At 38.1% G+C, this 25,548-nt stretch overlaps 1 protein-coding gene across 1 annotated transcript in view; it reads right to left on the reverse strand.

Moving 5' to 3' along the window:
* Nucleotides 1-25,548, reverse strand: part of agap3 (ArfGAP with GTPase domain, ankyrin repeat and PH domain 3) — a 262,903-nt gene that overhangs the window by 53,426 nt on the left and 183,929 nt on the right. Inside the window, exons 9-11 of the mRNA XM_055152051.1 lie at nucleotides 21,688-21,771; nucleotides 13,038-13,142; nucleotides 6,033-6,213 (exon numbers count right to left, since the gene is read on the reverse strand). Of these exons, the coding sequence (XP_055008026.1) occupies nucleotides 6,033-6,213; nucleotides 13,038-13,142; nucleotides 21,688-21,771 (370 nt within the window). The remainder of the gene's footprint in view (nucleotides 1-6,032; nucleotides 6,214-13,037; nucleotides 13,143-21,687; nucleotides 21,772-25,548) is intronic.

Below are 25,548 nucleotides of genomic sequence, written 5' to 3' on the forward strand. Positions count from 1 at the left end.
ACCGGGTGATGTCATGTGGTAATTCCACTGTGTTTTTAGACTCCATACACTTAAGATTTCATTCATTCATTTGGCTAATTTCAGCCCTGGAATTACCAATCTCTTTTAAACAAAAGGTAAAATGTAATTGGTAACTTTTTAAAACTACTGCTTCATGACATCACAAAGTGGAACAGAGCAGCATTTTGAACTTTGGAGATGTGGACAGATTCATAATAAAGAATTATTCAAACATGTGTGAATACAACGAAACACACAATAAAAATTTTGGGTGTGTTTTTGGTTATTGTCCAGAGTGCCCACTGTACAAATGGGTAGCTGGAGTAGGAACTGAACCCATAACATAAAAAAGAGTGCAAAATATACACATATATTTGATTCCTAAGTGACTAAAATATCTAAAATGTCAAATCACACATGTTATTTTATTGTCCAAAATGTATCTTCAAATCTCTCACATTTTCCTTGGATCTGTGTGAAAACTCTATCCTATATATCATTAGTGATCATTTACTTAGTGTTCTCGTCAGTTGTAAATACCTCATCCTGCCCTCTGCGGAACAACACTCTAGTACTGCACACAGGTTTTGCCCTTGTAGAAAAGTATCAGCAGTAGGAGTTGCACCTTAGGGGAGCTAATATCATGGCGCTAAACGTGGCCTGGCTGGAACCATAATGGCGTGCTCTTTTTAATGCCACAAGCTGATTATTGCTTCAGTGTAATTACATTATCCTCCCCTTTATGCACAAGTGGTCTCTGGGGACTAATGGATACAGCCATGTATAATTCATTCATCATTAGCATGCAATTTGACAATTAGAGGTGATTGTTGAATTTTAAGTATCAATAGAAGTTACCTAGTAGTTATCTAACTACTTTTTGGTGCCATTTATTAAGAAAGATACACGCCAAAGTTGATTGTTGGCAATTAAAACAATTTTGGAATTAACACGAACTATAAAATATATATGTAATATAATGTGGTCAGTTACACACATGTCCACCATATCAGCAGTCTAGAATGTACAGTATTATTCTTCTGCTATTCTAATGTTCAGGTTACAAAGCTCATTCAAACAGCTGTGGGTCTGAGTCAGGGCAGATCTTATACAGTGAGGGGAGCAGTATCCAGGTGTACACCAAGAGACGCACACAACCATTCACTGAAATCATGTTGTTAAGACTATATTGCATAGATTAAAGCTTTACCACGGGGCATCTGACTTTCTTTGGGAGAATCATTTGTTTTTTTTAGCAGGTTTTACGCCTTTACGACCTTGAGGCAGCCATTGCTTGGCTCTGGATGAATCAAATTATGACCTCCAGCACAAATAGCAAGGGAGCTAACCATGCTAGCTACCTTCGCTGTGAGTCAGTTTATATTTCACATTTTCTAATATAATTTTCTGTAAATTGACATTTAAGTGTACTTTCCGACCATCATGCTGCACATTAGCATTGGAAAGGCAGTCCAAAAGACATTGGGTGTTAAGTAGAGGCGATGGATTAGCGGGGAGCAGCGTGCTTGCTCCTCATTTCTCTTTAGGCCGGGCCGTCAGTGGTCTGATGAGGCGTGACGAGGCCTGACCCCTCCGTGGAGTTGTTGCCATTATGTACAAGTAGTGAGATAATGAAGCATTCATGCTAATGTGGGGCCGGCGCCACATCATCACCAGCACCATCATCATCTGTGGCTGTGTAATCCACCAGCCCCCCAACCCCCTCAGACCCCCCCACCTCTGCTATCCGCCATTTGTGTTTACGCCTGTGCGCTTTTCATTACATCCTCTGTGAGCGTCACAATCATTTACTCTCATCTATTTCACTTGGTCATTTTGGATTTGAACAATTTGTCTTTGAAATTAGTTTTAATTTTGTTCTCTGGAAACTTGATGACAGCCGTACACTGTAAGAGCAGGTTACACATATGATGGGAGACATTCAGGCTTTATGTTTTACATTCGCTTTTAACATGGACGGGGATGAGCTGCATTAATCCTAATTGTTAATACTACTGACAATGTTGTTTTCCAAAAGCAGCTTTGGACTTTGTACGTGAATTGTAAAATCAAACTATGTTATGTGCAAACTTTGTTTTACACTGAGAGGCCAAGTTTTGCCAATTAGCATTATTCTATTGTAGTACATTATTCTATTGTAGTACACTTGTGATCAGTGGTTGGTTTCGTCTCCCTTTGTCCCAGTGTGAGCACAAAGTCAGTGCAGAACCAGTTCACTGCTGCGTCTCTTCACATCAGAGCTGTGGAAGGATTAAGGATGAGGCAGAGCCCTCCACGTCTCCTCTCGCTGCAGGATTGATTAAAAGTGACTGGGCCCATTAATACTGTGATACAATGTATCTGTCGCGTGTGACACGGCGGGATGCGCGTTAACAGGGACCATCATATTTAAAACGGTTCCGCTCAGCACCCAGCCGAAGAATTAAAGAGGCGCATGCTCACTCACTGCTGTCTCCAGCTCCGTCTCTCCTGCCCTCCCCTCCTGCTCGGCCCCACTATCCCTCTTTCCCAGTGATTATAAAGGTCTTCACATCCAAGGGATGAATGAATTACTAAAGGCAAAGACAAGGCTTGTGATTTGGACGACATGAATGAAAAATTACCCCTTTGTTCCCTTCATCAATTGCATGTCTAATGAAATCAAAATCCCGATCGCATAATCAGAAGAGGGTCCTCCACCCGAGAGGGACCTGATGTGATTTGTAACCTTTCTTTTTCTAAGTGGGGATTAAGGCGAATCTCCCGCACATTGTTCCCTGATGCACACACGGATGGTAACATGGAGCAGAGAGGAGCAGAGAGGAGCAGCTGGTGTTTGGCTCAAAAATGCTTGTGTGTGTGTTTTCAAAGCGTTTTGGTCTGATGACCTGGTGCCTCTCCTACACCCAGCTCAAGGTGAGCTCATTTCGGGAGGGGACACCTCTATGCTGTGTCCCGTGTTAGTAAACTCTTACATCTTTCTGCCTGTGACTGATTAACCTGTTCACAAAGGCAGCACATTGGCTGGTCTCTTCCATAACCTGTCCGGATGGTGACTATGGTCCCCACTGACCTGTGCCTGGCACTGGACCCACTCACAGCCAGTTAGTTTTTAGCCTGGGACATGGAAACTCTTTTACTGTGGCTCCCTCGGGGATCACTTTGCTAATTAGTATTAATTACTCTTAATCTTAACCCCTACATCCAATCAGTGCATCCCCTGTGTTCGGGTGCCAGACTCTCCCAGCCTGCAGCTATCTGACACAAGCTATTTTTAACTGAGCACTGGAAAAAGGCACCGCAGAAATAATTAGGTCAGAGTCATAGACAGGCAGGGTAAACAAATACAATTACCCACTGTATTAGTGCTGGTACATGGATATATTTTATATCTAATTTCAAGTTGGTTTGCAAAAAACATCTACCTAGAAGAAGTCACAAAATTACAAATAACAAACACTGCTCAAGTCTCAACTATTGTGCTGAAAGTTGGCAGTTAACAGAAACTAATCCAAGACTAATCCAAATCTTATGTAGGACCTTTTAAAGAAATTTATAACATATAACATAACCCATAATAATCTGCCTTTTTGTCAATATTCCTATCAAAAACAGTACATTTATATAAAATAGGGAACTTTGTGTTGTTGCGATATCTGTTATTGTGTCCACCAGCCAACACTACAATATCAGTATTTTATGATCTACACTGGTGCATTTGAAACATTTATTGATACTCTGCAGTGACATCATGCTGGGGGTATTCTATATGTATATGCATGGTGAAATGTTCAACAGTTACTATGGTGACACAATGCACACATTAGCAGGAGTGAAAAAGTTTTAAGATGGTCTGACAAATTACAAAATGGTTATAAAGAACACATTTTCAGGAGCCTGTGATAAATGTATACCTTCATGGTCCTCTTAAGGTGTTTGATTTTCAGCAGAAAGGTGAAAGTGACTAACTAATGCCAGCCACCTTGAGACTGTAATTTTATTTGATGAAGACTTGACAACATCAGCTGCAAAGTATCATATAACATAACTCTTTCTGGCAGTCAGCAGGGTATTATGACTTGGACCATAATTACCCAGATAATTTGGTCAGTGAAACAGACAGAAGCAGAGACAAAAAACGCAAGTGAAATGTAAATGCATAATTCCCCATTCAGAAATTCCGGAAGCTTTAATAGATTTCTCATAGCTGCTCATTAGCGCGTCATTGTGTATACAGCGCGGAGGCTAATCAGCTTTGATGCAACGTATGGAATAATTAAACTGTTGGGAGCCATTTTTATGATTAATTGCAAACTGAGGACTTAGGAAATGAATACAGTAATAAAGCGCTCATTGTGTTGCCATTATGCGCAATACCTGAGACAATAATTATTGTAGTGTGTGTGTGACATGTGACATCTATTTTACATGCAACGCCTTATGAGGGATGAAACTAAATGTCTTTTTGTTTTTTATTTATATATATATATTTTTTTTTACATTACCAATATGACTTTGAGCATCTGGAAAAGCTCTATACTATAAGACTCACGCATTATTATTATTGTATGTAAAAACATCTTAAACATTTCAGTCTGTAGTGGAAAATAAAAGTATGTATGAAAGGCATACTATTACTTTTCAGGTGTCTCCAAGGATTTGTTATTGCTTTGTCTGAAATTTTACACAGTATAGAATTAAAGTATCTCCATGAAGACAAGCAAGTGACACCACCAGAACAAGGAATAATACACCTACATGTGGCTAAAATGCATTATGATATTATGTTTAAAGCCATCTGATGCCAAACTTTACAAGCTGGCAGATCCTAAACCAGAAAAGTTACGTAGCGCACCATTAAAATGCACAAAAGTACTTTTTTCACCTTTTGAACACAACACTAGTTAGACATTTTGAATGAGTAAAGTTTGAGTGTCTAGTTTAAAACAATGTGCCTTGCCCAAAGACACAATTAAGGAGTACATTTCTGCTGATGGGGATAAAACCACCAACTTTAAGATTAGCTGAAGTACCGTATTTTTCGGACTACAAGGCGCACCAGATTATAAGGCGCAATATCAGTAGTGTTGAATTCTCTCATCTATTTTCATACATTAGGCACACCGGATTATAAGCATTAAGCAAAACAAACAGATGACACCTGAGACTGAGCCCTTAGCGCAGGCATCCACGATCCATTGGCAGATAGAGGTGTAATGTTAATGTGGGTGGATAATTTAAGTTCCTTTTTTTATTTCCTATGAGGACTCAAATATACACTAAGAATCAATGTGTTTAATGCAGCTTTGCACACATTTGTATACGATTTACAGAAACAAAACTTAAATTTGCATAAACTATAAGTGCTGAAAAAACAGCTTGCTCCTTATGTGCTGATGTGGTCAGCTTCTGTCAGACTAAGTCCGCGAGGTTCCTGACTATGGTAGCCATAATTCTAAAACAATCCATCAAGTGGTGTGGCTTCGTAGTCGCACTAAAACATTACTAAAACATTCTGACAGATTTCTGAGCGACAACCAGAATTAATGCATAAAGCGCACCTGATTATAAGGCGCACTGTCAGTTTTTCAGAAAATTAAAGGTTTTTAAGTGCGCCTTATAGTCCAAAAAATACAGTAGTTAGGAGATTAGTCTTATGGGGCTCACTAGGCTCTCTCTCTCAACTGCATTGTTATCGGTGCATTATGTAACTTCTGGTGGATTGGTCCTTCACCTGCTTGTGTTCATGAACAATTATTACTTTGCCCAGTATAGCATGAAATTAGTCTCCATGACTACAAGCTGGTGATGCAACCAGGCCAACTTTCTGGAGGTTGCACAGTCAAACAAAAGTCAGGTTTTTGGAGATGCAAGCCTGCTCACAATAAGGATACATGTTTTTATACATTTTTCAGTGCACTAAACACAACAAAAATGAAAATATGTGATTCTAGTTTAGTCTATTTTCTGGCTATAAAGTTACATACTGTAGTTTTAAATGAGGTGATGCATATTGAAGCTCTAGGGTGTACCTGTATTTCCTATGCCAAGCTGAAGGCCACTGCGGTCCTTGGTGAGCCCGTTGGTCTTGGGGCTGGCGGTGGGGGCGGTGGGGGCAACTGTGGCGACTGCTCGAGGTGGTCGCTTCCCTGGAACCTTCACTGTCGTCCTCAACAAGTCGATCTCTTTCCCATGTACGTTCTGCATATAGTCCTGTACAGATACAAAGCAATGGAAACAAAACATGAGGAGGGGAGGTTCAGTCACTAAATCTAAGGTGAAGCAAATGTGAAATTACCCTTTTATCAAAAGTTTAGAAAATCAGATACTAACTAGCGGTCTTCCTCAGAGTCACGTGATGTTGCTGTGACGTGTCCAGTCATCTGATTTATACAGGTTTTGGTGCCGTCTTCCTACCAAAGGAGGCAGGATGACAGCACTATCTGCAGTCCGACTTCCTCAGGACAGTATTCCAAGTGTGTGAGAGTAAAAAAGCCCCCTCGTCCCAATTTATAGGACAGTGGCAGGAAGACAATGCCAAAACCTGTATAAATCAGCTTATTGAACACGTCACAGCAACATCATGTGACCACTCTGAGGAAGACAGCTAGTGAGCAGTCGAAATTGTCAGGTATAAAAACAAACTTTTGATCTGAAGGTGTATGATGTTTAGATGCTGGGACAATGTTTTCTGTCAGAGAACTCAATCCTGAATATGCAGGGTTTGTGTCTTAAACATGTGTGAATGAAACAAAACACAATTCCAATAACAGTATTTTCCGCAAACTGCACACCCCACAATCCAGATTGCCCTATACATGAATCCACTCGAGTGTCCCAGCACGACTTCAGTAAACTACAAAGCTGCACCACCCTCAGCGCACGCAAACATGCACGGAGCAGACAGCGACCGCACAGCGAAAAACACCCGTAGCCACACTCCTCACTCCACACGGACGAGGAATGGAACGGAGGAACGAATGGAAAAAGCGAGTGCAATGTGCCACTTCTAGCCACAACGGAACAATTGAGTCACTGCGAACACGTCAACAATCCAGCGGTCCCAGACAGCACTCTCCCTACACACCACAATTGAACAAAGCCGAGAGTCACCGTGAACGCTCCAAACAAAGTCCGACTGAGCCATCTAACTGTTGTGTTTCGTTTAAAGTCCGTGGTTTATTTGTGAAAAAAGTTCATAAATAGACCATTCAATGACAGTGCGCCTTATAATCCAGAGCGCCCTATACTGCGGAAACTATGGTCATTGGACAAAGGCAAAGGAGATACATATAAACATGAGGTGATGAGGAAACAAGATTAAAACAGATCAGAAAATAGTGGAATATGGGCCCTTTAAGGAAGTTTTGTTGTCAGTTGAAAGGACTGTAAGCCATAAGGTTAATATGGCAAAGTTTTGGACCTGCTCCCAAACAAATAATGATGAGGTTCAACATTTGGGCATTTTCAGTTTTGGTTATTAAAAAGTGAATATCCCACAGAGTTCCCTTAGAGTTCCACAGACCCCTGCCCTCCATCTCAAACTATGACATCAATTTCTAAAACACCTCGTCTTGAACACAGCCTATTAACTCTTCCACGCCGATCATCATCACCTGTACCCACACAGTCGCTCCAAATAGCGCCATGTTGGGCTTAATGAACGCAAACAGTCTAATCCTCCTTCAATTTGGCGATTTGATTTGGTTTAAAGCAACTAGCCAAGGTGAAAATCATGGGGCTCAGCAGAAAAAAAAACAGAAAAAACACCTAAACAGAAGCGTGCTCGGCCTGCGCTGTCCCCCCACTGGCTCCTCCGCTTTATTACCGTGTCATAAAGTACTCATTTCTCTCCCAAGCTAATTACCCAGTGAGCGCTCTCATTTCATTTTATTGCTGGAATTAACAGCCAGATCGAAGCGTGCAAAGCTATTAAGATGTGTGATTAAGCCACATTCAATTAGTTTCTACAAACAATTTAATTGATGTAGCAGATAGAATTAACAGAAGGTGATTGTGTGGATGGCTTGGCTGGTTGCGAAATTAAAGGTTCCACTCTCAGCCCGCCTGCCTGCCCCCCCTTCCTCTCTCCTCCTTTCTCTCTTTTCCCTCCTTTCGATCTCTCTCTCTCTTTCTTGCGTTCTTTTTTTCCCTTTTCCTTCTTCTTCTTCTTCACCCAAATGAGCTGAAGCTGTTAGCGCGTTAATGTAACTGTCTCCCTGATTTCACCTCCTCTCAGTAAGTCAACAGATTCATAGATGGCGAGATTGGCCCGATGACCTGTGATAGCGGTAATGATCAAGAGATAGACAATTACATACATCAGTGTAGTGCAGGGCTGCTACGCTAATAACTGCGTGTAAATTAAACAGCTAACAGCGCCAGTGCAGCAAGGCCCACGTCCGCAGCTTTGCCTTCAAACTTTGAGCCGTCTAATTATGTGAGGGGGGAATATTTGAAGTCTATTAAGTTCATAAAAACACTTACACCTGCTGTACAAGTGAGGAATTAGACTTAGTGGTTGAATGAACACCAAATGAGTTCTGTCTTTGTCAAGGATTTACAATGGGTGAATAAATAAAATGGTGTGTGAATGTCTTTTCTATTAGTTATAAATACAACAATACAAGTCAGGGCTCCCACTCTTTTCACTGACAACATTTCAAAACTTTTCCATGACTTTTCGGCACCCTAAATGTGTAGGATTGATCAGACTTTTAGGGCTAAATCTGAAATGTTAACCCTTTCCACTCATCTTATGGTTTGGTATTATAGTTTTTAACATTCAAAATACTGTCAGTGCATTTATTGTCATCTCTTTTAAACAAAATGTAATTATTTTATTTATTTATAAGAAGCCCCTTCATTTGCGAGGGGGTCCTAATACATGAACAAAAGCAACATTTACAGAAAAGAAAGAAAAAACAGATCAAAACAGAACAAAAGACAAACAGACAAAGACAACATTCACGCAACACAGACAGCATTCATACTATCAATCCAGGATACTAAGATATGCTACATCTCTCTGATTTGATCATCACCACACATATATTTGTAAATTAGTGGGGAAAAAGCAACTCTATGTACAACAGAAAGTACATAGAACAAAAATGTATTTTTATCGAAAACAGGAGAAGGATGTCTGTAAGTATCTGGAGACTGATGCCAAATGTAAAATATGTTTGGAAATAATTATAATAGCCTAATGAGAGCTTGACAGAATGCTGTTGTTGTGTGAAAGAGATACAAAAATTCCATGACTTTTCCAAAACTTTCATTGAATTTACAAAATCCTATGACTTTTCCAGGCATGAAAAATGACATTTTCAATTTCTATGACTTTTCCACGATTTCCATGACTGTGGGAACCCTGACAAGTTGAATGAATGAATGAATGAATACAGAATCACTAGTAACCATTTTCTGCATATTTGAATATTCATTTTAAAGGTGCACTATGTAACTTTTTGGCTGGGGGGGGTCCATCACCTGCTTGTTTCTACAGATATGTCATTGCTTGGTCTGAAATGTTCCAGTATGACATTAAACAGCTCTACTTTACTTTTATTAAATTACAGATGGGTTTATCGCTCAAAAATACATAGAAAAACACTCATTCTGACTGTGAGCGGGGTTGCCTCTCCATAGATCTGACCTATAACTTGGTCTGATTTGGTCTCCATGAAGACAGAAAGGTTTAATATCATACTAACATTCCAGACAAAGCATTAACATCTCCATGAAGAAAAGCGTTTGACGGACCTTCCACCAGAAAAGTTACACAATGCACTCTTAAAAATTAATCTTTTTTTTCATTTTATTTTTGTTACTTTTTTTAAAATAAATGATTTGATGTTTTTTGTAATAGATAGATGGGATGGTGATAATTGGTCTGACATAGTGGTTTTCTAGACACTCACAGTTGCTTCTAATATTTTTGCAATGCATTTTTGATTCATTGTATGTCTGTGACAATGCAAAGAAACAAGCAGAGAATAAAAATCACTCGCGCTTTAACCTTAGATGTCGACAGAAACAGTAAACACAAAAAATGAAAAATACAATGGAGGTTGTAAACTAATGCCGTAAGCCATTGCTGCCCTGGTGAGAATGCCATTGGCCCCCTCACACACCACATTCATGCAACAATAATATTATAACAATATCCAAAAAGTCACTGTGATTTATCATTAAAAGTAGTAAGAGTTGTATGTATGGTAGTTTTGTCTGTTTGTCACTGGAGCAATTTCACAAGACCTTAAATTAGTCATGTCATAATATTTATATAGCGCTATCATTCAGTGTATATGTTAGAAGGAACAATTATTTATTGTGGGTACATTTTCTTTATAGATTTTGTATTTTTTCTGTTCTACGGTTAGATTTGAGCAGTAGAGAGTTGATTAGTAGTTCATTTCAGAAGTTATTTAAAGTTTTTCACTACGCTATTTATTGCAGTTTGTGTTTTTTCAGCAGATTGTACATTTAAAATATTTTTGGAGGGATAATTTCTTCAGGACTATTGTGTCAGTGGCATAAATATTTCACAAATATTATATTTTCCACAACAATATAATGTACTTCAATATTTGGTATGGTGACAAGCCTACTTCAAATATTACAATATCAAATTCATGACCTACATTGTAACATCCCTTATTGAAATCCACTTTAAATGTAGTGTGCATAAGGCAGGTGTATTTAAGCGTTGAGAGTGAGACTGATGGAGGGAGCAGACAGGCGCGCTGGGGCACCGGGCTCTGGAGCTGTCTGCTGCCAACCGACTGTTTAAGAGGTATTAGCGGCCCAGCGGGACCGTGACAGAGATGGATGTGGGAGGGTGCTGGGCCTCGGCTGGTGAGCACGGAGCACCATTAAATACAGGCCGGCGCGGAGCCTGGTGCGGCGGGCACGGGGGAGCCATGTCTCCATTAGCCCGCACCGGGGAACACAGATGACCACCGGGGGACTGCCTTTCTTAACACTGCGCTTGGACTGACGGCTAATACAGAGATGTAATGTAGCGGAGGGGACTGAGCGTGTGACAACGGCGAGTTAGGTCGCTGTGGAGGAAGACACTTGGAAGGTTTTCTATGACAAGTTTACAGTGGGATCATTGTAGAGAGTTTGGAGACGGCAAAACTGCAGACTAAGGCTCTTGTTTGATCATTTATTGGTAACTACAAACAGAATGACTATGCACTATGTCACTTTTCTGGAGGGTTGCCACAGCTTATCCAAATGGAAATGTTATTCTTGGCTTGGAACGTTCCACAGTTTGGCATAATAGATAGATAGATCTTGTATTAATTCAAGTACAGACAGACAGATATATACTACCGGTCAAAAGTTTTGAACACCACACTTATTCCATTTTTTTTTTTTTTTTTACTGTTTACTGTTGACCAAAACGTATTCTAAACTTTTGATTCATGAAAGTGTCCACCTTTGGCAGATAGAACAGCTGCACACACTCTTGGCTTGTTCTTTTTACAACAGAAATCAAATATTTTTCAGAAAGTTCTTCCCAAGTCTGTTGCAGAAGTTCCCATAAATGTGTGGCACTTGTAGGTTTCTTGGCTTTCACTTTTCTGTACAGTTCATCCCAAACCAGCTCGAGGGTTTAAGTCTGGAGACTGTGCTGGACACTCCATGTTTTCAAGCTTTACCATCTTGTTCTTTTTTCCTGAGGTAGTTTTGGCAGAGCTTTGACTTGTGTTTTGTATCTTTTATCTTTTTTTTTTTTTTTATCTCTGGCTGTTCAGTTCTTACCTTTGTACCATTTCAAGCTGTTCATTGGACTTGCACAACTTGAACTGCAATAAATAACTGGAAAAAGTAGGGTGTTCTAAAACTTTTGATCAGTAGTGCAGATGTATTAGCCAGGCTGGTGCCACCTAGTACCCCCGCTCAATTTCATTTCTCTTCAGCGACTATGTTAGGAATCGGAATACACAAGACTTTTTGCAGTAACCCCGGAAGTGCGAGTCTGGGCAGCAGCCAATTAGCGAAGAGCCATATATTCTGTGTTGGCAACGATTCCCGAGATCAATGATTTAAAGCCGGAACAAAAAGAATGTTTGGTGAATTTTATCAAGGGGAAAGATGTTATTGCCCTTCTTCCTACGGGATTTGGGAAAAGCTTAATATACCAGTTAGCCCCGTTAGCGGTGCATTACATACTTCACGACCAAATAGCAGCGATTGGTTAAATAAAAAAAGCACCCGCCTACTGTCGAGCGAATAAATTCTAATGCTGCAAGGTCAAACAGTTTCCATGAAATGAAACCGGCTAATAGATATTGTGAACCATTCCAGGCAAAGCAATTGAAGTCACATTGAATTTCCAAAGGACAGAGGTGTAAGAATAAGTGGGTGCACTAACTGCTAACAACAAGAAATCACACTTTCTTTTATGTACAGACATATTCCACATCATAACTATTATAACACTACTATTACATCTCAGTGGAAATAGATATGTTTTTATGCCACACTGTGGAATATTACAGCCAAAGAAACAGCATTTCCATGGAAACAAGCAGAAGATAGCCCTCCTCCAGGCAAAACAGTCAGGTCAGTCAGGTTTGTGGAGATGTAAACCTGCTCACAGTAAGGCCACTGTTGTCCGTGTTCTTCAAAAAAATTAAGCTTTTATGCAAGCCTATTTTTTGGCAAAAGTTACATATTATGGCTGTTCAAATGTTCAGACAACAACCAATTTCTTTTCTTCACACTCTAGGCAATGTTGTTGTTTTGTTCCTCTAATAGCGTGTATGTTTTTATTGCAAGTTGTCTGTAATATGTAGACCTACCATACTGCCTATATATGCTTTCAATAGCCATTTGTACTGGACAGAATGAAAAAATATAACGAAAGAGAAATAATATAAATAAAACAAAATTAAATAAACAGCCTAACTCTGTGAAAACACCTCAATCTGTCAGCAGCAGCCCCAGTAAACACCTGCTGTTCCAACATAAACTTGATGGTAGCAGAGATGTGAGTGAGGATATAGGCGTAGGACACTTACATGTAAACTGGGGTGGTAAGTGAGGACTCCATTATCACACAGTGTGACATATTTCTTCTTCCATTCCTTGTTGAGGGATTTGCCACTTCGCTTCAGAAGGATTCCCTGTAAAACACAAGACGTCCCAGTGAGCTGTAAGGCCTTCTCGGAGCAGCATGGAGGAGCGGCAGCCATTATGGATGTTAAATACCATATCACAGCACTATCCCCATCATCTCTGCACATTTAAGACACTGTTTTCAAGGGTAGAGTCATAAAAGCAAACAAACATGTGCATTTGCAATTATGACGCTGTGTGATCGTCAAGGATAGTCAAAGTACAAATTGTTCATAATTAATCTCTTATCGTTTCTAAAGGACGCCTATTTTCTGATCTGCTATAATCTTGTTTGCTCATCAAAAACAGACCTGGAGTGGTGTTTTGTTTTATTCACACATGTTTAACACACAAATCCTGCATATTTAGGCTGAGTTCTTCTCTCAAACACAAACTCCATTCCACCTTGTGATGTCATCTGGGAATATAAGAAGTGCTCTAGGGCTCGGCATCATTCAGAAGATACAGTGAGCTTATGATTCAATACAATTCAATAAAAAATAAAGGCTAAATCATGGCTCAGTCTTTGTTAAACCACTTTTTATGCAAAGTTAATATGAAACAAAATTTTTTAATCCTCACACTGCAAAAAAACCCCAACAAAATTTAGCCTAGTTAAGATGATTTGAATTAAAGTTTTATCATGATTTGAGTAAATTGCTTGACAAGTAAAATTATCGGCCAGTAGAACAAGACTTTTTGTACTTAAAATATGAAAATGCATCTTGCTAAAATAACAAACAAAATCAGATTTTGCTTGAATTTAGATAAATACTCTTATTCCATTGGTAGATAGTTTTACTTGTCAAGGTGAATCGACTCATATAAAATAAAATGTTCTTCATTTAAGTCATTTTAATTTTGCTAGATATTGTTTTTTTTCCCCTGCAAAACACTGAAAATGTCAAATGTGTTGCATGAACAAGTTTCCCTCCTCTAAAAAACAACAACAATAGCGCTGTAACAAAATAATTTAGTAAAATATACTAAAAAATACTCTTGGTGATATAGCGATACATCACCCCATGATATCGATACTGTATCATGGCATTAAACTGTACAATATATCGATATTTCTATATTTTTGCACACCTCTATTCATTATGTTTTAATTCCACACACCTTCACTAGAATCATTTGGATAATTTCAGTCCTGGATTTGCCAATCTTTATCAAACAAACGGTAAAATGTGTCTGTTAACTTGAAACTACCTCATCACAAGGTGGAACAGAGTATTTTGAGCTTTAGAGACGTAGATGGATTAATAATAAAGAGCCACTCAAACATGAAACAAAACACAACTCCAGGTATGTTTTTTGAGGAGCCAAAATGGGAAAGAGGTTTAAAAATTCAAAACTCAACCTACTCGAAGATTGCAAATTTGACCTTTTGTTATGCATGGCTGCTAATGAGGTAGGTGGGGTCACGCTTTTAGAACTTAAAAGGCTCTTAAAACCACAAAACTATGAGTGAAACTTAAGCTATTTACATGTCTTACTCGCAAATGCTTTAGCTAAACAAAAACTGAAGTCAAAATTTTAAAAAAAAGTAAAAAATAAACCTATCAGAAATTGTTGTTAGGCTGCAATCATTTTACTTTCTTGAACAGTTTTAAAAAGTTGTATTCAGAAGTATTGAAGTTTGAGATATTGCCACAGGATATCAGAGGTACCTTCATACATGCAAGATGCCGTATTTGTAAAAGCAACATGTTAAATTGGCCTGTCTTTGATTGACAGCTGAATGACGGAGCTAAACGCAGCTACTGTTTGTGATCCTGGTCTAATGGCTGTTTTGGTCTGCTTTGGCATTCTTCACTTTACAAATTGAACTCTGGAAGACCTCTGCATCGAGGGATTAGTCAGTGTGATCTGCGCTCTTCAAAGCTAACTCCCCTCTTATTCTTTTCTACTTTATCTTCTAGGGCCTTTTCACATGTCCTCAGATGGGCTCCTTATCTGCTGGGTAAATCCACAATAAACAAAGCAGTTCCTCGGCTGGAGGCGACCAAACAGTGGCGAGGGAAAGGGCCAGCAGGCTCTGTGGGTTAAATAGTGAGGAGGGGCCCGCTTAATTAGGGATTAGGACAGGTCAATGTTTGTGCTTTTGCAGCCAGACCCCTGCGAGTGTGAGGGAGTGCTTGGCCCGTCCTGTAGGCTCTAATCCCCATTAACACATCAGGAAGGGCGACCTCGCGACCCAGGCACCAGGCTGTTTGCCGACAATCATCCTAATCCAATCTGATTCATCTGGAGAAACCTCTGCTCGGTGCGTTTACATGCAGGGTTTAGGCAGACTTTTCATCAGGCTGTCAAACTGGATTTCTCTTTTTTGCTGACCAAGAACTAACACTTCAATCAGGCCAGTCACTGTGCTACGTGAGGATCAGCAGAGTTAAAGTACAAAGGTTTGATGGTAAAAACAAAGTAAAAACTACAAATAACTACACTAATATGCTGTGAGCTAGTGTGTCCAAATCATTTCCCTTGTGGATCAATAAAGTTTGTCTAAGTCCAAGTCTACTACACTCAGTTTAAAAGTTTATGGACCCATCTGACCCAGCAGCATACAATAAGAAAATAAAACAAACTTAAAACCCTTCCTTTATCACACTGGCTTCATAGATATTGGTTGTTTTATCCCACACTGTAGCAGAATCAACAAGTCATTTAGTGCCACACAACTAAACTAAATACAAATAACAAACATTGGTTTAATTTACCAAGTTACAACTCTTTTTTGTAGCAAGAACTAACTAAGATCCAACACTTATGATACATGATCATAAACTGAGCTGGTTAAAGTAATAGTTGGGTTTGGCGGTAAAACAATGTTGTTAATTATGAAAATTTTATGAAGCTTTTCCAAATTTAAAAGCGAATTTGAAATAACACTCAGGCTGGTCACTATGATACTCGATCATCAACAGAGCTATGGTAAAATACTTGGGTTTGATGGTAAAACAATGGAATTAATTATGAAACAAAACTTTTACAATTTAAAGGGGTATATGATATCACAGTTTGAAATAACTACAGTATAATATATATGTATAAAATGCATGTGAATGTGAATATCTAAGACTCAGAAGCAGCATACAATAAGAAAATAAAACAAACTTAAGACCCTTTCTTTATTGGTGAGATAGATATCAGTTGTTTTATCCCACTCTGCAGCATAATTGATAAGTAATTTAGTGTCACACAACTAAACTAAATACAAGTAGCAGCATTTGTTTAAGTTATGATAAGAGCGAAGGCAGACTTTTCATCACGCTGTCAAACTTGATTTCTCTTTTTTGTAGCAAGAACCAACTAAAAACTACGATACATGATTTGTTTCTATAACACACATCACCCAAGCTATGGTTAAAGTAACAGTTGGGTTTGATGTGAAAACAGTAGCACAAATTATGAAAATATGAAACAAACTTTTACAAATTTAAAAGGGCTAATCACATGTGAATATCTGTTTAAGGACCCAATAAAAAGAAAATAAAAGAAACTTGAACTTAACTTTTCTGATAGAGGGTTCACTACCTGCTTGTCATTACAATAGAGTATTTTATTGCTTTGCCTGAATGTTCCACAGCATTCAACTGTTCTATCTCCATGGAGACAAGAATGCCACCAGGCGAAGTTATGGGTCAAATCTCTGAAGAGGCATGCCCATCCTTTATCAATGTATTTTGAGCGTTAAAAATACACTGAATAAATATTTGATAGAGTAATAGATTGATAGTTTAATGCCATAGTGTGCAACCTCAACCAGAAAAGTCGCACAGTGCACCTTTATTGGCTGTTTTATCTAACTTTAATAGCAAGGAATTTAGTTTGACACAACTAAACTAAGCAGAAGTAACACCATTTGTGTTTAATTTACTAAGTTATAATCAGATATGGAATAAAGTAAAAGGAAATTCTATAATTAAGAATTCATGATTTAAAATACCTTAAAAAGTGTACTATGTAACTTTTTCATTAGGGGTCTGTCAATGCTTGTTTCTATGGATATGTCCTCACTCTGCCTGGAATGTTCCACAGCATGGCATTAAACAGCTCCATTTTACATTTATTCAATTACAGGTGCTTTTATAGCTTATAAATACCAAGAAAAACAGGCATTCCGATACTAAAATTTCATGACTTTTCCAAAACTTTCATTCAATCTACAAAATCCCATGACTTTTCCAGGCATGAAAGAATGACATTTTCAATTTCCATGACTTTTCCAGGATCTCCATGACCACTGGAACCCTGACAAGTTCAACGAATGAATATGAAATCACTAGTAACTTTTTTCTGCATATTTTTATGTTAATTTTAAAGGTGCACTATGTAACGTTTTAGCTGGGGGTCCGTCACCTGCTTGTTTCTACGGATACGTCATCGCTCGGTTCCAGCTCTACTTTACATTTATTAAATTACAGATGGTTTTATTGCTCAAAAATACATAGAAAAATAGGTATTCCGACTGTGAGCGGGGCTGCCTCTCCTCAGATCTGACCCGTAACTTGAACTGGTTTGCTCTCCATGAAGATAGGAAGCTTTAATACCACACTGTGAAAACAATCCTGACAAAACACTAACATCTCCATGGAGAAAAGCTGTGACAGACCCTCCAAGAGAAATGTTACCCAGAGCACCTTTAAGCCCCAAATGAAAATGAAATTGCCTCCTATACACTTTATTTGACAGATATATCGCAGGCAGAATGAGCCTCTTCAGATCAATACATTGTGACTCCCTCATTTTCGTCAATAGAGGGAGTGTAAAGACTTCTAAACTGCTCTGTAATCATACAGAGTAAATGATGCAGATGGAGGGCCCCTGGCAACTCCACTGTGTTTTACAAGTAAATATGTCTCATCTGCTGCTACTGGAGCATACAGTAATCTATACATGCAATCACTGCACACTTACATATATTAATCAGCACTCAAGCAGATCGATGAGACACACAAAACTAGGAAAATCTTTAAACTCATTTTTCAGCTGCAGTATTTTAACACCATTATGCGGAGGATCAATAGGAAATACACTACAAATGTCACTGTAGCGTTTTAAAAAGGAGGATCACGCAATTTACAGATGTTATCCCACTACACAAACACATGATTAGATAGAGACGCTTTGGTTCTGTTTAGCTGTGCATATGACTGAACAGTTTTTATTCAGCACTCTTCTGATTATTTATGTTTGTATTGTGATTTGAACGTCTTTCTTATTCTGTAAAGCGCTTTGAGTTACTTAGTGTACAAATTGTGCTATACAAATAAACTTGCCTTGCCTTGTTTATTATTATAATATGTATATTGTAAAGAAAGATGAAGCCGAGACAAGTTCCCATGTTGAAAAAATAAGCAAAAATTGTCACTTGAACCATGATGAAGATGAAAACTTGGAGAAAATTTGGGGTTTGTATCAATTGGCTTAGTGAGAAAATGTATTTAACACGTGCTTTTTTTTGTATTTTCTTTCTCTCTTTTTCGTCTTTTATTATTATTATTATTATTTTTAAATTGGTGGTTTTGGTTTTAAAATATGTTGAAACGTAACTTCCCACTCCACAACATTTCCGTATTGAGCGTAGTATTGTTTTATTTAAAAAATTTGTGATGAGGATGACTTATTACAACTAACAGAATCTTGTAGTATCATTGCAACTAAAATACTTTTGACTGTTATAAAAATCATAAAGTACTTATTGTATTCAAACAGACAGGGATCCCAACTGTCATGCCATAAAGTGAAGTGTGTCCATGCATTGCATTGTTTTAGTATCATCTATATATTTTAAACCAAAATATGTTTTACATTTTTGTATTGAGTATAATATTTACACGAACAAGGGCCCCAACAGTCATGTTTTGTATTGTTTTATTTGCATATTTATGATGATGATGACTTACTACGGCTAAAACAACCTGCAAGTTTTTAAGAATCATGCATATTCTCAACTAAAATAGGTTTAAATGTTACTTTCCACTGCGCAGTATTTATGTATTGAGTATAGTACTCAGACAGACAGGGGCTCTGACAGTCTCACCTTAGAGTCAAGTGTGCCTGTGTATTGTATTGATCAGATATGCAATAAAGTAAAATGTCCAGGGAATTCTAAAATTAAGAATGCATGATAAAAATGCATGATTAAAGATTAGTATCATGTATGTTTTAAACCAATATACAGTATGTTTTCCATTTCTGTATTGAGTGTAATATCCAGACAGACAGGGGCCCCGACAGCCACACCATAAAGTAAAGTGAGTCCGTGTTGTGGTGGTCAGGAAACAGTCGATTGTGTAGTCTCATATCTCCGCACTGGGAGATAGTGTCTTTCACAGCTTTTGTCAAAAGGAGCCAGAGAGAAGCTGCGCGCCGCCACAGCCAAAGACTGATAGGCCCTCCCTTTGTGACAGGCCACAGAGCACGAAGAATGCACCGGGTGCTCCTCCGCATTGTTACCACTGTTTTTATAGGAAGGCTCCGAGGCAGGGGAGGGGGTATGTGTAATTTGCCCCCCCATGGGTGAGAGCAGAGGGGGGGTGAGAGCAGGGGGAGTGACAGGGGGGAGAGGGGGGTGATAATTAAGCTCACATTGGGACTTTGATCTCTGTGATTGTGCATTTGACTGGCCACACCAACCCACCGTCATGTGAAACCCACACCTCCAGTGCCCCCGCCCCCCCTCTCCAAACACAGGCTTTTGTGGAGAATGACAACAAGAAGGTGGAGGGGGGGTTATCCTGTCAAAAGTTAGCATGGGACTCTCAAAATCTGAACAGAAGTGTAAATAGAGTCATTTTATATGTGGTATTTTTATTTTCGTATAGACATGATGGCTTAGTAATTCTGCTAAATGTTATAACAGTGTTGTGTTAGATTAAAGTTTATTTTTATTACTTATTTATCTGTGAGATTACATATTTATAATTTAATTGCTATTCTTGAACTGTGAATTGCAACATTGGACTTTTACCAGTGTGGGACAAACAAAAATGGTCTTATCTTAATTTACATTTGAGCTATACGTTGTGGAAATGATATGTGTCACCTTAAATTAAGTTTTCGACTTCATGTGAACATTCTGACAAATTTTTTAAAATCAGAATTTAGAATTTTGAAATACAGAAAAATTACACTAATTGTCAATATTACTCCTGTAAATATTTGACATACAATTCTCAAACTAATAACAATTGTGCGTAATATTGTTTACATTATTTATTAGTATAATTATTTAAATGCCTAAATATAGAATTGGTGTTCTAGTCTATGAACATGAAAACTCTTGAAGATTTTTACACAATTGAAAATATGAGGTAAAAGTGTTTTTTTTTCATCACAATTTCAGATAATTTCAGATAATTGATAGTTGATTGACTTTACCATCCTTATAGCATGAGACCAAATATAATCTTTAAACTACACTTTGCACCTAATGATATTTTGTGATTGAGCAGCGAGTCTCAGAAGCGTTACCCTGCAATTACTCCGACCGGACCAGATATCCTTGGCAATTTTGTTTGAATGAGGCAAGAGAAGGTGTATTTTTTAAAAGGGACATTATCTTCCATGGCTCACAGGTAAAGAGCATAATAAATATATAGGACATAGACAGTGACCCTTCTCACAGTCTCTGTATAATCACCACTGATTGCTAATCAGCGTGTCAATTCTTCAGGTTACAGCCGGACGTTTAGAAGCGAGCCTGGCGCTGGCCTCTAATTGGATGCTCAGTTGTTCTATGTGAAGAAATGTATGAATAAAATATGTGTTTAAGAAATACTATAGCGATGTAAGTTAGAATAAAAATAGCTTTTTGCCCTAAGTATTAAATTGTAAAAATGATGGTTCAAATATTATTTCAGCCAGCAATGAAGGTTGCTCTTATAGTAGATAACAAAAATATATTTTTTCAGTGGGTAAAAGCTGAGACTCATAAATATATCTGGTTCACAAAATAAAGAAATGATTGATGTTTGAATATGCTGAATTAGTATTAATTATTAGAATAAATTCATATAAAACACCTAAATTTTAAACTATTATATGTCTACACCAGCATATATAATGTGAAATAATAATCATGCTTTTACACTACTCTATTAAGTTGATACATTTTGCTAGATTTCCACTTTTTAAACATTTATTATTCATTATTTAGCCTCTCTAGTGCTGCCTGAAATGATAATCTGTGTAACGTACACGTACTAATACTACTTTTTTTTTTAACTTAAATAAATAAAAAATAAATAGATTGTAAAAACATTGAATTTCTACATTATCTCAATTTATATTTCCCCAGCAGACACAAGAAAGATGCTACTAATAATAATGATAACGTGACTATCCTGTGTAATATTGTGCTGTGTCTCCCTCTGGTGGCCACTTTACAAACTGACAGCAATGTAAAAAAAAAACTGAAAAACAAAAACAACAATACAAAAAACAGGGAAATACTGTAGTCAAATAGCCATATATGTTAGCTGTGGCACAAATAAAAATACTTACCGTGTTACATAAGGGGAGGATTTGAGGAGGAGTGCTCACCTGTTTGATAGGAATGGCCCTTCCACTGCCTATGCTGTCTGTCTTACTGTCAACGTTCTTTGCCTGCTCACTGGCTTTCCGCGACTGCAACGAAAACAAGAGAAGTCAGTTAACACCAAGGACGACGCATGACAAAGCAAAACAATAAAATAAAAAAAGAAATTAAAAAAAAGAAGAAAGAAAAACATAAGAATTGCTGTTGCTGTAAATGCGTGGGTGTATGCTTGAATCTGAGTGGGGGTCTGGAGAAGTGTGTGATAGAAATGTGCGTGAAATAAGTCAAATAAATCGTTAAAAAAAGAAGCTTCAAATGAAAAGACAAGCAGACCAGCGGACCAAACGGTAGGAACATCAACGTGCAATCATAAAACGGAGAACAAGACCACACGGAGCACATATCAACACGTAACATCGAGTCATGACTCTGTTTGAAAAGCTAAAAGTTATCGGCATATACTTCCTTTCATATGAGCAGGTCTGTTTTGTCAACCTGCAAACCACCTGTTATCATAATTTTGCAAAAATATTACACAGATTTAAAGGAGAGAAGAGAATATTGTTAGTGATTTCTTCAGTGTAGGTTGTCGAGCTGTGAATAAGAAAGCTATGAGGGAGAAATGAGCATAAACATTGCAAGCGTTTCAATAGACCTGTATGGAAAAACTTGTCAGATCATGAAAATGCATTGTAAAAGTTCCCACCCCGTTGCAAAAAATAAAATAAAAGATGATTGACATTTAAGACAGACGTGATCGTATGGTCTCACTCATAACATGGGAATGTCCACTCATCAATGGAAAGAGGTAGAGGCTCAATTCAAAGCAATGCCAGGCTGCTTTTTAATTTTTTTTCCAACATTTTATTTCATAATGATGACTCATTTTAGCTTCTATACAGACACCATACAAAGCAAGTCACAAATTCACTTCAAAATATTCAACAGATTGAGCCAAACATTGCAGTTCCCACAAAATATAGGATGGACAATAAAAGGCATTATTTTCATATAGTTCTTATAGGTAATGTTTGTATATACCATTATAAATAAAATACAATACAAGATATACATCGGTCTATATTTTTCATCAATCCGTTCATGATTTATAAATACGATTATGCAAGTTCATAATCTCAAACCTAAATGGTAAAAAAAATCAAATAAATTAAATAAATAAGGAATGAATCAACACAAGAGAAAGTTGAAATAAATAGTTTTAAATAAATAATAAATATATATTAAGTACATTCATACAAGTCGGTGCAACCCATTGTCCATTTGTTTCGTATAACCTTTGACCCTGACTGTCTACTCTCGTGTTTATGAAGGCCTTCATAACGTCAACCATAGTTTCTCCTGTTCTATATACCTCCGTGTACAATACAATATCATATTCCCTTTGCATTTGAAACCACAAAAGCTCAAATTAAATCAGAATTGTCAAAATAAATGTAGGAAAGTTGGTTAAAAGGAAGAACAAAAATAACGTGGCACCTCGAGTCCTTGAGTCCTCATTCATGGCAAAAGGCAGTGTGATGTAAACAGAGGGTCCCTTGGGTGGTAGAGTAACAGTTCCCAGACTCGACTGTACACTGATGGCTTATGGGTAAAATGAACGCACGCTATATAATGTGGTCGGGACTGGTGCGGGACTAGGGCATTTCCGAAAGAGTCCCTATACGACGGCATGTTCCACAGTCTACAGTGAACTTGGCCAGACTTGACTTAAGTCCTATGTGATTCTGCATTACAAATCTGCAATAAGTCAACTCCTCTCTATTGGCAAAGCAGCGGGACTCTGCTATTTTACACAACCTCTTCTAATTTGGAAGGAGTTGGAAAGCCCTTTGTGTTGACGAAAGGTTGGAAACAGAAGCGCATATCTGCAAATATTGAAAAACAAAGTCAAATTGATTGTTTTGGAGATTAACTGAATAGAAATAAAACAAAAAAAAACCTAACTAAATAACTGACACTAATATATGTAATGCTTGAGCAAAATGGGATGACTTTAAGTATAAAAGATTCATACTCATCTAGACTATGTGCTTTGAACAAGAAAAGGGACAGACAGTTTCCAAATAGTTATTGACGTGTCGTGGAAGCACTAGGAAGAGTAATGTGTACTGTGGCGACATCTAGTGTCCGCTTAAGGTATGGCATTACTGTTTATTAATAAAGATCTGACTAGTGTAAAGACAGTGAGTACTTGTTTTGTGGTAAAGCTTGAGTCTTGATTTCTTACAGTAAATAAAAATGCTTGTTTAAACGTTGCATTACTAACCAGTTATGGGTTGACCAATTGTAGACCAACTTTTAACTCACACTGCAAGAGTCCCAGTGCCAGTGCCATGACAAAATACTACCTTAGAAAAAAATCTTGCAGAAAAGAAATTGCGATTGCATGTATCCTCTGAAGTCTGTCAAAGCGTGTTGACATTAAGGCATAAGTCTTTCTCTTCAAACAACATATAGTGACTTACTAACAAGAAAAAATTGGGGGGATAGCATTTGGTGATTGAAACATTTGATACCAGTTGTTATGGACAAAGCAACATTGTTGAAAAAGCCAGCCAGATATTTGCTCTCATTTGTAAATTGGCCAAAATTGTTGCTTCCTCTTCAAAGTGTGCTTCCTTCTCTCCTTCTCTCCTTCCTTCCTCCCCTCCCTCCTCCCCCTGTCCGCTCTGGGGGGGGGGGTCCTCAGAACGTCATGAGCTGAAACTCCCGCTCGGCCTGCCATTCGGGCACCCACACCGGGTAGGTGGCGTGCTTCGGTATCTCCATGACGCGGATGGGGAGAGAAGGCTCATTTCTCTGGTGGACATGGTTAGTCACTACCTAAGCAGGGGGAAGGGAAGGGAGACAACAACAAGAGGGGAAGCTAGCACGTAGGCTGTGGTGGTGACTGTGCACTGTAAGGACGCCACGCTTTAAAGGTGGCTCCCAACAGCAGCTAACAAGGGGAGGAGGGAGGGAGGGGGCACAGAGAGAAAGCAAGAGCGAGAGAAAGAGGAGAAAGACAGAGGACAGCTTTGTCTCGTCACTAGGGACCCACAGTTGTTACTTAGAATTTATTATTATATTTTTTTTACTCTTTGTTATTATATTATATTGTGATGTATGAGCTACTGTATCCAAATTATTTCCCTTGTGGATCAATAAAGTTTGTCTAAGTCTAAATCTATGGACTGGACTTGACTGTTAAAGGTGCACTGTGTAACTTTTCTGGTAGAAAGTCCATCAAATGCTTTTCGCCATGGAGCTGGAATGTTTCAAAGTATGGGATTTAACCTTTCTATCTTCACGGAGACTAAACCAAACCAAGTCACAGGTCAGATCTGTGGAGAAGCGGCCCCGCTCACAGTCAGAATGCCTGTTTTTTTTAGGTATTTTTTACTATAAAACCACATGCAAGTTAAAAAATGTAAGGTAGAGCTGTTTAATGCCATACTGCGGAACATTCCAGGCAGAGTAATGGCATCTCCATAGAAACAAGCAGGTGATGGACTCTCAACCAAATAGCTACATAGTGAACCTTAAATGTTTGTATTGTTGTGTATTTTTATTTTTTGGTTTGGAGAGAGTTTGTTTTCCGTATGTATAATTTTAAAACTGAAAAACAGGCATTATAATTTTGGCTCAATTAGAAAAAATCTACAAAAAAAAAATGTAGTTTGCATAGATTGATGATTTGGACCAAAATGCTTGAAAGTTAAAACACTAGTAGTTGTAATAACATTGCTGGACCAGTAGGTGGGACTAGACTAAAACATAAAACAAGTGAAATAGCTAACAGAATCGTAAATAAGATGCAAACCGCTTTTATCAATCTGTTCGTTTTGGCAGCACATAAACACGCC

The sequence above is a fragment of the Boleophthalmus pectinirostris genome, unplaced genomic scaffold (assembly GCF_026225935.1).
Source record: "Boleophthalmus pectinirostris isolate CB_2022bp ecotype Guang Dong unplaced genomic scaffold, ASM2622593v1 HiC_scaffold_16, whole genome shotgun sequence".
Taxonomy (NCBI): domain Eukaryota; kingdom Metazoa; phylum Chordata; class Actinopteri; order Gobiiformes; family Gobiidae; genus Boleophthalmus; species Boleophthalmus pectinirostris.